Source organism: Achroia grisella, unplaced genomic scaffold, assembly GCF_030625045.1.
Source record: "Achroia grisella isolate CSIRO2021 unplaced genomic scaffold, CSIRO_AGI_Agris_v1 utg853, whole genome shotgun sequence".
Lineage (NCBI taxonomy): Eukaryota > Metazoa > Arthropoda > Insecta > Lepidoptera > Pyralidae > Achroia > Achroia grisella.
In genome coordinates this window covers 1,681,322-1,694,607 of record NW_026713043.1, presented here as the reverse complement: position 1 = coordinate 1,694,607, position 13,286 = coordinate 1,681,322, and the positions used below count along the sequence as shown (strand labels likewise).

General features: G+C 33.5%; 1 protein-coding gene across 1 annotated transcript in view; it reads left to right on the top strand.

Annotated features, from left to right (window-relative positions):
- The window catches only part of LOC131852553 (probable chitinase 10), a 134,330-nt gene that overhangs the window by 105,019 nt on the left and 16,025 nt on the right, over positions 1-13,286 (top strand). Inside the window, 7 exon segments of the mRNA XM_059203233.1 lie at positions 2,902-2,961; positions 3,185-3,298; positions 4,096-4,298; positions 7,970-8,187; positions 11,144-11,298; positions 12,112-12,283; positions 13,047-13,163. Of these exon segments, the coding sequence (XP_059059216.1) occupies positions 2,902-2,961; positions 3,185-3,298; positions 4,096-4,298; positions 7,970-8,187; positions 11,144-11,298; positions 12,112-12,283; positions 13,047-13,163 (1,039 nt within the window).

The window sequence follows — 13,286 nt, the reverse complement described above, 5'->3', positions numbered from 1 at the left end:
TACAATTATGACTTTATGAGCGGGATAATTGTAAAGCGAATAAATGCAAATACGCATACCTCTATTTTATGCTGGAATTTTATGTTTTCTAAAGTGCAAAATTTTGGCATTTTTGCAAATTTCTTCACTAGAAGGACTTACTCCGTCCGCGTAAAATAGTGACCTTGAGCAAATAATAAAAATATATATTAATAATCTAACCCAATAAAAAAGTTTCATCGTTCTAGCTTCAAAAATGAAATTTCGGATCATTCCATACAATTCAATCAACAGCCAAAAACTAAGTTTCAAACTACTATCTTTAAAATGAAGATACTTCCATACATACCATACATACATTACATCTCCCCTTTCAACCCCTTATAACCCTTTTTCTTGTTTTTTTTAATGCTACTTATATTAGTGTCATCATGTACCAATGATAAGATGTCGCTATACTGTAACCATTTATGGCTGAGTCCTGTGGCGGTAGGTACTGATATTTTCTCAACAGCCTAAAAAATGGGTTTCGCGCTTTAAAAAATGACAATACATGCATACAACATTTTAACTCCCCTTTTGACCCTTACAACGTTAATTATATGTTGTTACGCAAAAAAATAAGATTGAAGCTTAAACTTTAAAAAAATTCATCTTTCAGTCTCTTATAACCCTTTTTAGCATTAAAAAGTAACCTATGTCCTATGTGTGTTTAAATTTCATTTAAATCAGTTCAGAAGTTTTGGCTTTTAAGACAGACAGACAGAGTCATTTTCACTTTCATAATATTAGTAAGGTATTTATTAAATAAACTGACCCAAAAAAGTTAAGAAAAAAGTCATCGTTCTAGGTCAAATATGACGAATTTCCATAAAAACTTTTATCTGCTATTTTATTTTACCCCTTGAATGGTGACAATGTGATATTTACAAATTTAAATGTCATATTTATTTATATTTAATAAACAGTTTAAACATTTCTTTAAATTCTTTTGAAAATTGGTAGTCCAGTTGGCCAATAACATAATAAAATTTTGTTAAATCAAAATAATAGATATATATATAACTATCCCTCTACTTGCGCGAACCATATCTCTGACTCTACTGAGAATGGAGAAACGCGAATTCCGAACCTGAATAGCTTGGAACGATGTTGTTTCTTCCAGGAAATGTTGTTCATATGTATTGACAACATTTTTAATATTATATGTTGTTTTATTCTTCAAAAATATTAATAATATGTTCTTACGCTCTTGTCCAAGAGCAGGGTCATCAGTTATAGGCTATACCAGGATTATATTTATGTATTTATAAAATAAAATTGCAGAGCAAACGTTTATTCATTTAAATTCATAAGGAGACAACGGATTGACAATAATCAGTTGCGCGCGCAACAAAATGCTTATACAAATGACATATATGTTTATTTATGACATATGAGCGTTAATAAGTCGCATATCTAGTACAATACTGGTGTAATTCAGAAATTAAAAATTTTTGAAAATAGACTTAATGACACAATTATAAAGTAGACTTTCCAAAATATCTAATTTTTTACGTAAGCCATTATTGTAATAAGTGTGTATTCAACCGCATAAAGATAACCTTGCATTACTTTTCTCTCTGTTTTTTTCGCATAAAAATATATGTCCTGGCGTCTAGACTATATGGGTACCAAATTTCATAATAGTTCACCGAGTGACAGTTGACAGAATATAGACAGACAACAGAGTTACTATTTATAATATACATTTTTGTCGATAGCTTGATGCACTTTGACAGAAGGTTTTTTTTATTTATGTAATAAAACATTTTTGACGCAATATATTTTTTTACACGGGATGTATAATAAAATTTTTAATATCAAAAACCATCCAATTATTCGTCGTAAATTATTTTTATGTTATCCTTGTTTGTATCTACGTAGTTATAAAAAAATATTTTACACCAATAACTGCACCGCAAACATTGTTTTTATTTTACAATTTTTAAAATAATCTACCAAGTGCAAAAGAAAATATGAAAATCGATATAGGCGGAGCGGATGCAGTTCTTTATATATTAGTATTTAATTTATCATATTTTATGTGTATAAATTATTATTGCGAGCAGCGCAGGACCGATCGTCGTGGAGATCTTTGGGGGAGGCCTATGTCCAGCAGTGGACGTCTTCCGGGCTGCGATGATGATGATGATGATAAATTATTATATATTTGACTAAAATACAGCTATATAATTCAGTTTGTTTAACATTAATAATTTAATCATATTTGTTTTTACAGTTTGAATGGCAAATAAGCTGATAGCTGACTTCTATAAAGTTCTATATTTTTTATATGTATGAATTATTAATTTAATGGAATAAATAAATATTGTATATGTCAGTTTGTTTAACGTTTATAAATTAACGATATTTTATTTAATTTTTTATTCAATATATAATTTTGTTAGCAGCTAATTTGTATAAAAATTTGGGAGACATCTGTCTTTTGAGAAGCTGAAGAGTTTGTTTGTTTGAATACCCTAATCTTAGAAACTACTTGTTGTAATTGAAACTGAAACATTATTTTTATGTCAGATAGTCCATTTGTCGAGGAAGGTTTTAAGATATATAACATTACGCTACAACCAATAGAAGCGAAACAACAGTGAAAAATGTTACAAAAACGAGGAAAGTTATTGATATTTGAGGGCTTCCGCAAACGAAGTCGCGGACACAGCTAGTCAATAATATTTACTGCCTGTATACATATGAAGTATTAAAAAAATATATCAAATATAAATATATTCCTCGACTTCATCTGATTTTACAATTACTTCTCGTATATATATATAATTATATTAATATTTATATATATATATTTGTGTTAAAAATTAATGAAAAAATGCTTGTACAAGGTTTGCGATTCAAAATGTTTGAAAGTTTTTTACAAGACAAGTGGGTTGGTTTCGACGACGAAAAATCTATTAGGAATAAAATGAGGTAAGTTCTTTACGTATATAATATTGTGAATGTTCGAAAAGTGAATTTCTGATTTTGAAGTTTTAACAAAAATTTACAAAGAAATATTATATATCATTTTAAAAGTAAAGTAAGACGGCGTGGTTAATTTAATTGACTTACATAAAAGGAGGCAATTCTAGCTTCTAATTTCGAAAAATGTCATTATTCTATTTAATCGATGATATTGCTTGTATGTTTGCAGATGGGTCAAGGACAATGGATTCGGTGGAGCCATGGTGTGGACGGTAGACATGGACGACTTCAGCGGCAGCGTCTGTGGAGGTGATGTGAAGTACCCACTCATTGGAGCTATGCGGTAAGTATTGTTTAAAAAAAGTGACATTTGTGACTAAAGCGGAATATATTTAATTTACAAATGGGTCCAAGAGTAAAATTTAAAGACAAACTTGCTGTTTCAGTATCGTTTAGAAAAAGTCAATTGCTCTTTTATGGGAACGGGTGTAAAAATGTACAATAAGATACCAAAGGATATACTGTAATTACCCCAAACTAAATTCAAAATCATATTTACTGAGCAAAGTCTATATCTCACTTACTAAACGAGTACTTGAATGACGAGCGTGCATGGCAATAGTTGTTCACGTACGGCTTTTCATTTAATGTAGAACGTTAGACATAGGTTGAAGAGTTGGTAAACGATATTATTTTTGTAGAAAAAAAAATTCATAGCACTGACAATATTATCTGTGGACTAATTATCTAACTTAAGCATGAGTGTGTAGCAGTTTCTATGTTAATTATCGCATGCCTCTTACTTGTTATTGTGTAATTATTTATTTTAAATAACATCTATTTAAAAGAGCAACACACAAGTTTATTGATCATTCTTCTTGTGTTGAATTTGCGTTCCGAATAAGTGGTAGAATAAAAAATATGACTATTCAAAAGTGTTTGTAGATAGATAGAATATACTTTATTTGCAACACACAGTAAAGAAAAAGCACAAAAAATATATCAAAGGACACATGTATTATTACAATAAGGCGGCCTTATTACTGAAAGTAATCTTTTCTAGGCAAGCTTAGGGAAACGGAGCATTGAGTCTTGTATTGAGTAATACAATATTAATAATTATAATGTAATGACACACAGAGAGGAACTCCGCGGCATTTCACGAGGCAAAGACGCAAAGGACGTGGACTGGTCCGAAGTAGCATCCAGCGCAGTCATTGAAGTCACCGAGAAACCTCAACCGATCAAGATCAGCCTTTCGGACGTGCTTAGCAAAGTGAAGAAACCTACCAAGAACGTCATCATCAGGAATAATAACGCTGCTGCACTTCTTGATAAGAACAGTTAGTATTTCGATTGAGTTTGTTTTATTTGTATTGTTTATTGTACAGTAAAAACATTTAAACAGAATCGATACGATGATTTTAAGAGATAAATTGAATAATTAAATGACGGATTTATCCCAAATGACGGTTTTCTTCCAGTCAACTGAAAGGTACTGTGGAGTGGTGGAAGTAGAAGCTTGTACATAAATGTTAACAAGAACAACAACGTAAAAAAATCATTATATATAAATATATATATATAACATAATAATAACTGAAAAACTAATATCAACTAGAATCTTCTTACTAATATCACATCACAGATAATATACGTACTAAAATTATAAACGCGAAAGTGGTTATCTTTCATGCAAAAACTATTGAATGAATTTTGATGAAACTTTACTTTACAGTAGCTTATACATCAGAATAATACATAATCTATAAAAGTTTAAAAGTTAACCAAATAGATAAAATATCGGATACAGCAGTATATATTGTTTCAAATACTAGTCATATTAAATTTTAGGGATTACGTACTGCATTCAATATCTCTCAATATGTTTAAATTTATTGACCATTTTCCCATTTGTTTTATTAATTTATTGCTCACAACGAAACTATCAAATATGTATTTAGAAAATAAAAGCATAAAATATTTTTAACGTAGCCTTTGTATGTATTTGAACTAACGGTCTATTCTGATGTCTCTAGGGTTATACTACAATACACAAGTTATTATAATGACTTGTGCGGTTTAGAGAAAGATATCTAAATTATATATTTAGATATTCTGATTTAGATATTCTTCTAATGCTACTGTTTATGGACAAATGCCATAGCGTACAAGTGTAGAATAGAATAGAATAGAATAGAATAGAAATCATTTATTCAAATAAACTTACATTGAAGCACTTTTGTCATTACATTTTTTAATCTACCGCTCATTCGGAAAGCTGTCTCATCACAAGAAGAACGAGCAAGAAACTTGCGTGTTGCTCTTTTAAATAATTTTATTATTACTTTACATTATTAAGTTTAAGTGCAATTTCTGATTATGATAAGTTATCATAGTACTATGTACCTATGTACTGAAAATGTAGTAATTGAAGGGCCGAGAGGTGTTGCGGCGTTTGAAATGAAATATATTACAATATTTCGAAAAGACAATGACGCGGGAAGGGACAAAGGAATGTGTGTGTAGGTATGAGTGATTTATTTATTTATTTATTTAAACTTTATTGACCAATAAATTATGGTACAAACGGCGGACTTAATGCTATAGGCATTCTCTACCAGTCAACCTTCAGGAAGTGCAGAAATACTTGATGGTGGCTTAACATTAATTATATAAATAACGTATATACAAACATTAGACTAAACTACAACTAAACAAGAATAGAATACACACGAATATTATAACATATATACACAACATACATACAATACATAATATATATACATACATTCAATATGATGAATACATTACTTGTTCTATGACAATAAACTTAGAAGATGAGCATGAACATTTTTTTTAAAAGTATACTTATTGGAGATAGTTTGAATGCGTTCAGGGAGTGAGTTCCAGAGCCGTGAAGATTGTAGACCAAAAGAGTAAGATACAAAATTAGTTTTATAAAGAGGAGTTTGAAGTAAAAGAGAGTCTTTAGAACGTAGTTGGCGGTCATGAGAGTCCCGGAGATATTGAAATTTGCATTTCAAATATTCCGGGGAAGCAGGATCAAAAAGAATTGAGAAAAGAGTGCAAAGTAACCGCTTTTGCCTACGCTGACGTATAGGGAGCCATTTAAGTTGAGAACGGTGCAAAGAGATGTGATCATATTTACGAAGGTTGAAAATGAAGCGAATAGATTTATTCATGAGCCGGTCTAACTTATTGAGAAGATCTTCATTGAGATCAGGATAACACACATCGGCATAATCAATTATAGGAAGAATGAGAGACTGAACAAGAGTAATCTTAGTTTTTAAAGGAAGAAAATTTCTAAAACGGTTTAGAAAACGCAAAGATGATGTAACTGTGCGACTAATATGCAGAATCTGTGAGTTCCAACTAAGTGTAGTATCTATGTAAAGACCGAGATTTTTAACGCTTTGACTAAATGGAATAACTGAATTTTCGAATATGACAGGTGCAACAGTACTTAAGTCAATTTTGGCTATCTGATTTGAACTCCCCACAATAATTGCTTGACATTTTGTTGGATTAACTGAGATACCAAAGTTATGAGACCAATTACTTATATTTTGTAAATCTTTATGAATACTAGTGATTGTGTTAAATTTCGAAAGATGGCGATGACAATATTCATTAGTAAAAAATATATTTAACAAGGTTATAGATACATTTGTAGGTTTCCTTCTGAGATGTTTTATGTTATTTCCAATATTGACGATAGACATAACCATTTAACGTCCTTTCTAATACGTTCTTACAATATCTGTGTATACGGCACTAAAAGCTACAAATCTCGAACGGAGTATCACAAGGGTCACTTTTAGGTACTCTGTTCTTCCCAGCTGCCAAGAATGGCTTCCTAAAGTCGACAATTCGCGACATAGTTGCTAAAAGTTTGAAACATGGAGTGCTTTTACGTTGAAGCCTTTCCACCACCAGTTACATCAGAGCCCTCGCGGATATGTCGCGGGTTCCCACCTGCCTATAAATTGCAGACACGAAAATGGGCCTGAGAGCTCTTGCAGATTGGTCAGGTTCGGTAAATGGGGTTTGTGATTTAATGCCATCAAGTTTATGACGCAGCATCCCGCGACAATCTTAACAAGTAGGTCCTTCCGAGTTTTATGCGCTCTCAAGTAATGCCTTGGTAATAAATAACATGTTTTCAATGTTAAACAGTGTGGGAAAGATTTTCGTAAGATCTCCACGGGGAACTTTTAGAAGTTTTTTATTGGTGTGACAAAGTTTTAAGTTGAGTTTTGAGTTCTAACAGATGATTTACAATATTTTACTCTGTCTACTTAGTGATTAATCACTCAATTGTCAGAGGTATGGAAATATTGGATATTGAACAATCATATTTTTGAGTGACGTGTTTTAAATTAAAATATTCGATTCCGATATTCAATATCGAATCTTATACAATACTAAATGTGATTTGATTGGATGATTTATGGTTTCTAATTTCACGAATTGATATTTCATAGGAAAAATTACTTTCTAATTTTATTCAGACTTCGTAGATTTTTTTTTTACATTATTAAACTTATTAAATACGTATTTTAAGAAAGTTTAAGATAATAATAATAATAATCTCAGGACAATTCACACAGCGCCATCTAGTTCCAAGTTAAGCTATCTAAAGCTTGTCTTATGGGTACTAGATAACTGATACAAGTACATAGATTTTTTTTTCGTAAATACATACATATTATACATATAAAACATCCAGACTGATACAAACAATCATACTCATGAATACAAATGTTTGTGTCGTGCGAGTAATCGAACCCGCGACCATCGGTCGTAAAGCGAAGTGCTAGACCGCTAGACCACCGAGGTGGTGGAATGAATGAAACTCTTTATTGTTCCTCTCACAAAAAATACACAATTATGTATAAAATTATGAAAAACAATAACAAAGGAGACAAATCCTGAGCTGATCCTGATCAATTTATTATTATTATAAATGTATATTTGCATTTTCCAGAGCGCGAGCCTCAAGTCCTTTGCTACTTGACGTCGTGGTCTTCGAAGAGACCCAGCGCCGGTCGGTTCACACCAGAAAACGTGGACCCAACTCTATGTACCCACGTGATCTACGCATTCGCAACACTCAAAGACCACAAACTGACCGAAAGCGACGAAAAGGATGCCGATATGTACGATAAAGTTGTGGCTTTGAGAGAAAAAAACCCGAATTTGAAGGTAATTACCATTTTTTTTATAAATAAATAACCCTGGACAATTATCATAGCGCCATCTAGTCCCACGGTAAGCAGAGCTTCTGTTATGAGTACTGAACAACTGATATAAATACTTAGATATATTTTTGTAAATACATACATAATATATATATATATATAGAATATGGGTACTACAAACTTATACAAATACTTATATTTTGTAAATAGGTACATACATAATAGCCTAATAAGACCTAATATCGGGCTTCTCGGACAAATACTCCAATAGACTACTGCTATTGAGTAAAAACAACATATGCATGATGACTAGGGCCCTCACAGGACACTGCAAATTAAACAAGCATATGGCTAAACTAGGCCTACGCACGACAAGTATCTGCAGATTCTGTCAAACTGAAGAGGAAACGCCGCTTCACATCCTATGTGGTTGTAGCCCACTCATGCATAAACGAAATATCTCCTTTGGAAAGTTTACACTCTTTCCCGAGGAAATAAAAACGATCGCTCCTAAGAATATCCTTCAATTCTTGTCCCTGACGGGTCTAGGTAGCGAACTCTGAAAAGGGCGAGCACAATAGATCTATGTAGGTCGCAGTGCTACAGGTGCTACACATCTGACAATAGTTCAAACAATCCAATAAAAAAATAAAAAAATACATAATATACATAGAAAATACTTAGACCGATACAAACAATCATACTCATAAATACAAATATTTGCACCGTGCAAGAAATCGAACCCGCGATCATCAGAAGTAAAGCCGTGTGCTCAACCGCTAGACCACCGAGGCCGTCAAGAAAAAGTGTCGTTATACCCTCCGCGAGCTCGACTCACACTTCACCGGTTCTATTTTGTCAATATAATAAAATAAAATTGAAAATTAAGGCTCTACCAGATAAGTCACGATCTCGTATAGAAAACCACTAAAAGGCTTAAAAAATACATCGCTAATTCTAAATCGGGATATTTTTTTTTATGGATGATAAATTTTATGGAATGGTACACCCGCCTGCGCTAATGGTTTACGCTAACGGGGCACCAGTAGAGGATAATAAGATGAACATGAGGTCAGGTCAGTTAGCCCATCGTGACAAATTCACCAAGAATTATCACGATGGTTTCCAGGGGGAACCGCTTGGAGGTCAACCTGACATGGTGCATTGCTAGTAATGGGTCATTAGTCCACATTACTAACAATCCCCTTTCCCCCAAAAGGGATATTAAGGAAATAGATTTCGTTAATAGATGACGTGTAACAGGGAAGATAGAGGGTAAAAGAGCTGGAGACAGAAGTCCCATTCTATATCTGGATATCTGGTCAGACCAGATATCCAGTCAGCTGAATATAACTGTCAGCGCCGCTATACATCAGGCGTCTGCGACAACCGATGGGGACAGCTGGTCGACAAGATGAAAATAGAGTCGATCCTCAGCAGTGAGGGAATGATTAAGAAAGCTAGATTGGTAATAAGTAGGTTAGAACAGATCTACGATGTGACTAGCAACTGCGGCTAGTGGAACCTAGTCGAAATATGGAGAGTACCAAATAAGCTTTATCATCATCATCAGATTCAGATAAGTAAATTTTGACGGTCTCGGTGGTCTAGCGGTTATCACACCGCCTTACTTCCGAAGGTCGCGGGTTCGATTCCTCGCACGGCGCAAACATTTGTATTCATGAGTATGAGTATACGAAAAAAATATCTATATATTTTTCAGTTATCTAGTACCCACAACACAAGCTTTAAGTAGCTTAACTTGGGACTAGATGGCGCTGTGTGAATTGTCCTGAGATTATTGTTATTATAATTATATTTTCCTTATAATACATTGAAATTTACGTAACACATAACCGTTTTCTGGCTATTTACATATAAAAATAAATTAATAAAACTCAAATTCAATTTGTAATGGTATAAACAGACAGACAACGATATTTCAATGTACCTACGAGTCCCATAAGTAGACTTTAATACAAAGTTGATTGCGTGGGTACTTCTGTTTTACTTATTTCAGCGAACTCCTCAACCCACCCTCGGAACCGCAGCTGATTTTCACTAGGCTTCACAATACAACTTTCTTAATCATCTTAGAAGTTTTCGAACTGTTAATAAAAAAGCCTCTGGCTCGCAGACTATCAGTATTATTACTGAATCTAAAAGTGTAATAAAGTGTATATCCCAATGAATGGTAGAATAAAAAAAAGTATGTTCAGAAGTGCTTATATTAATTTATTTGAATAAATATTATTTCTATATCTCATATTTGTAATATATACTATCTGACCCGGCAAACGTTATATAAATATATATAACTCAAAGGTAACTGACATAGTGAACTATCAACGCACAGCCCAAACCACTGGACAGATCGGGCTGAAATTTGGCATGCAGGTAGATGTTATGACATAGGCATCCGCTAAGAAAGGATTTTGATTAATTCTACCCCCAAGGGGATAAAATAGGGGATGAAAGTTTATATAAATCTTCTTAGATTTTGTAGGCCCTAATTTTTTACATACCCTAAACAAAAGTAAAGCCGCAAAAACTACACCTAATTAATAATAATATTTACTACTACGCGAGCAAAGCGGACAAAAGCTAGTATTACCATATAAACCAATATCGCTTTTAAAAAAATAGGGGTTCATGATAGAAGGGTGAAAATTTACAGCTGTATGTATTTCTTTATGAATGTGAATAAAGTAAAATGCAGTCAGTTATGTCAAACAAAAAAAAATGTTTTTGTGGTAAACCACCCTTTTCGTTTAGGAGTATGAAAAATAGATGACAACCTATTCTCAGACCTGCCGAGTATACATATAAAATTTCATCAATATCGGTTTAGGATTCCATCGCGGACAAATAATGTGTCACGAATTTTTTATATATTATATTAAGATCAACATATATGTATATTATATGTTACAAAGATTTACAATTCTTTATATTTGCAGATCCTGCTAGCTATCGGCGGATGGGCGTTTGGCTCCACGCCTTTCAAGGAGCTTACCTCCAACGTGTTCAGAATGAATCAGTTCGTTTATGAAGCCATCGAGTTCCTCAGGGACTACCAATTTAACGGTCTCGACGTGGATTGGGAGTACCCCAGGTAAGGAGTACAATAAAATACTCGGCAATTCTTGAATGTATTTCGTTTATTTAAAGATTTGTGCTAAAAAGCCTTACGGTACGATGGAAGACTACGAAATTTCGCGCATTTCTAATTTTTATAGAATGAGTGTAGAATGTTATCACATTATTATGTATTTAATACACATTCACATATATACTCTTTTGTTTATTGTTAATGCCAATTTTACCACAGAGGTCTTGAAAATAGATTAATATTGTCCTATTCTTAATGTTATTTGTCTATAGTATTACTGAACTGAATCATTTAGGCCGAATTTCGACCTCTAGTGTAAATAAATACACATAGACATTTAACAAAACCGTTTTTTGACTCGTAAAATAGAATTAATCTATACATATAAATAAAATTGTAGTGTCTGTTGGTAATATAGAAATATCCGTTTTTTACTACATGCATATTATTATAAATACGGTAAAAAACATTTTTTTTTAATTTTTGTCTGTCTGTTTGTTCCGGCTAATCTCTGAAATGACTGGACCCAATTTGATGGGACTTTTTTTGGCACGTAGGTGATACAATAAGGAGTAACTTTTATTTTAGAAAAATAAAGTTAAATTCCACACGGACGAAGTCGCGGGAACAGCTACTACATAAATTTCGATGATAAAAGCGGTGGAGGTGGGAACAAAGGGCCTCCTTAAACCTACACGCAGTCCCAGGAACTGCCCGGAATTTCCCTCTTTGCCACTCAGTATACCCAGCACCCGGATAGTGATGCCATTGAATGCTAAGAAGTTGATCTATAATCTATAAAACATTTACTTACAGAGGAGCTGACGACCGAGCAGCCTATGTTTCACTCCTGAAAGAACTGCGTCTGGCCTTCGAAGGTGAAGCCAAGTCATCCGGCCAGCCGAGGTTGCTCCTAACTGCTGCTGTACCAGCATCCTTTGAAGCCATAGCAGCTGGTTATGATGTGCCCGAGATATCTAAATATTTGGTATGTATTTTTTTATATAAAGATCTCGTTGTATTCCGATCAAATATATGGTCTCTCTAATAATATATGTACATACATTACTATACACTTTCTGTATTCTCTCCTAGAGGAGAGAATAAGAATTCTTCCAAAGGTTCTCTGGAAGAGATTGGTAATGCGATAAGACCGCCTTTTCTACCTTAATACTTCTGTTTATGTTCTTTCTAATTTACTTTTGGTGCAATAAAGATTAAATAAATAACACTCATCTACAGAAATAAATAAAAATAATAATACTACTGGAGAATTCACACAACACCATCCAGTCCCAAGTTGAGCAGAGTCCGTCTAATGGATTCTAGATAATTGATATTAATAAATAGATATTGTTCTGTAAATACATACATAATATACATAGATAAGGAGAAAGAGGATTGTTAGTAATGTGGACTGATGAACCCCATTGCTAGCAATGTACCATGTCAAGTTGACATCCACGCGGTTACCTTTAAAAACTATAATTATAAGTTCCTGATGAATTTGCCACTATGGGCTCACAGGCCTGAGCTCATGTCCATCTTATCATCCCCCACTGGTGCCCTGCCTGCGTAAACCACAACGCAGACGGGGCCACCATTCCATATTCATATTTGACAAATAACCATAAACAAGAAATACGAATGTACCGTGCGAGGAATCGAACCCGCGACGGGATGTAAGGTTGTGTCAAATTTAGACCACCGAGGTCGTCAAAACGTGTTCTCAAAATATTTGTTGTTTGCAGGACTTCATCAACGTGATGACATATGATTTCCACGGACAATGGGAGCGGCAGGTCGGCCACAATAGTCCTCTCTTCCCGCTCGAAAGTGCCACCAGCTACCAGAAGAAACTCACAGTGGTAAGTTAATTGATAGCCGAAAGGCGAACGTCGTATTTGAGGTTCTAAAAGTTGGTTTATTTATTCAAATTTTGGATTTGAATTGATTAAAAAAATATATGATTCTATTAGCTTATTAAATTA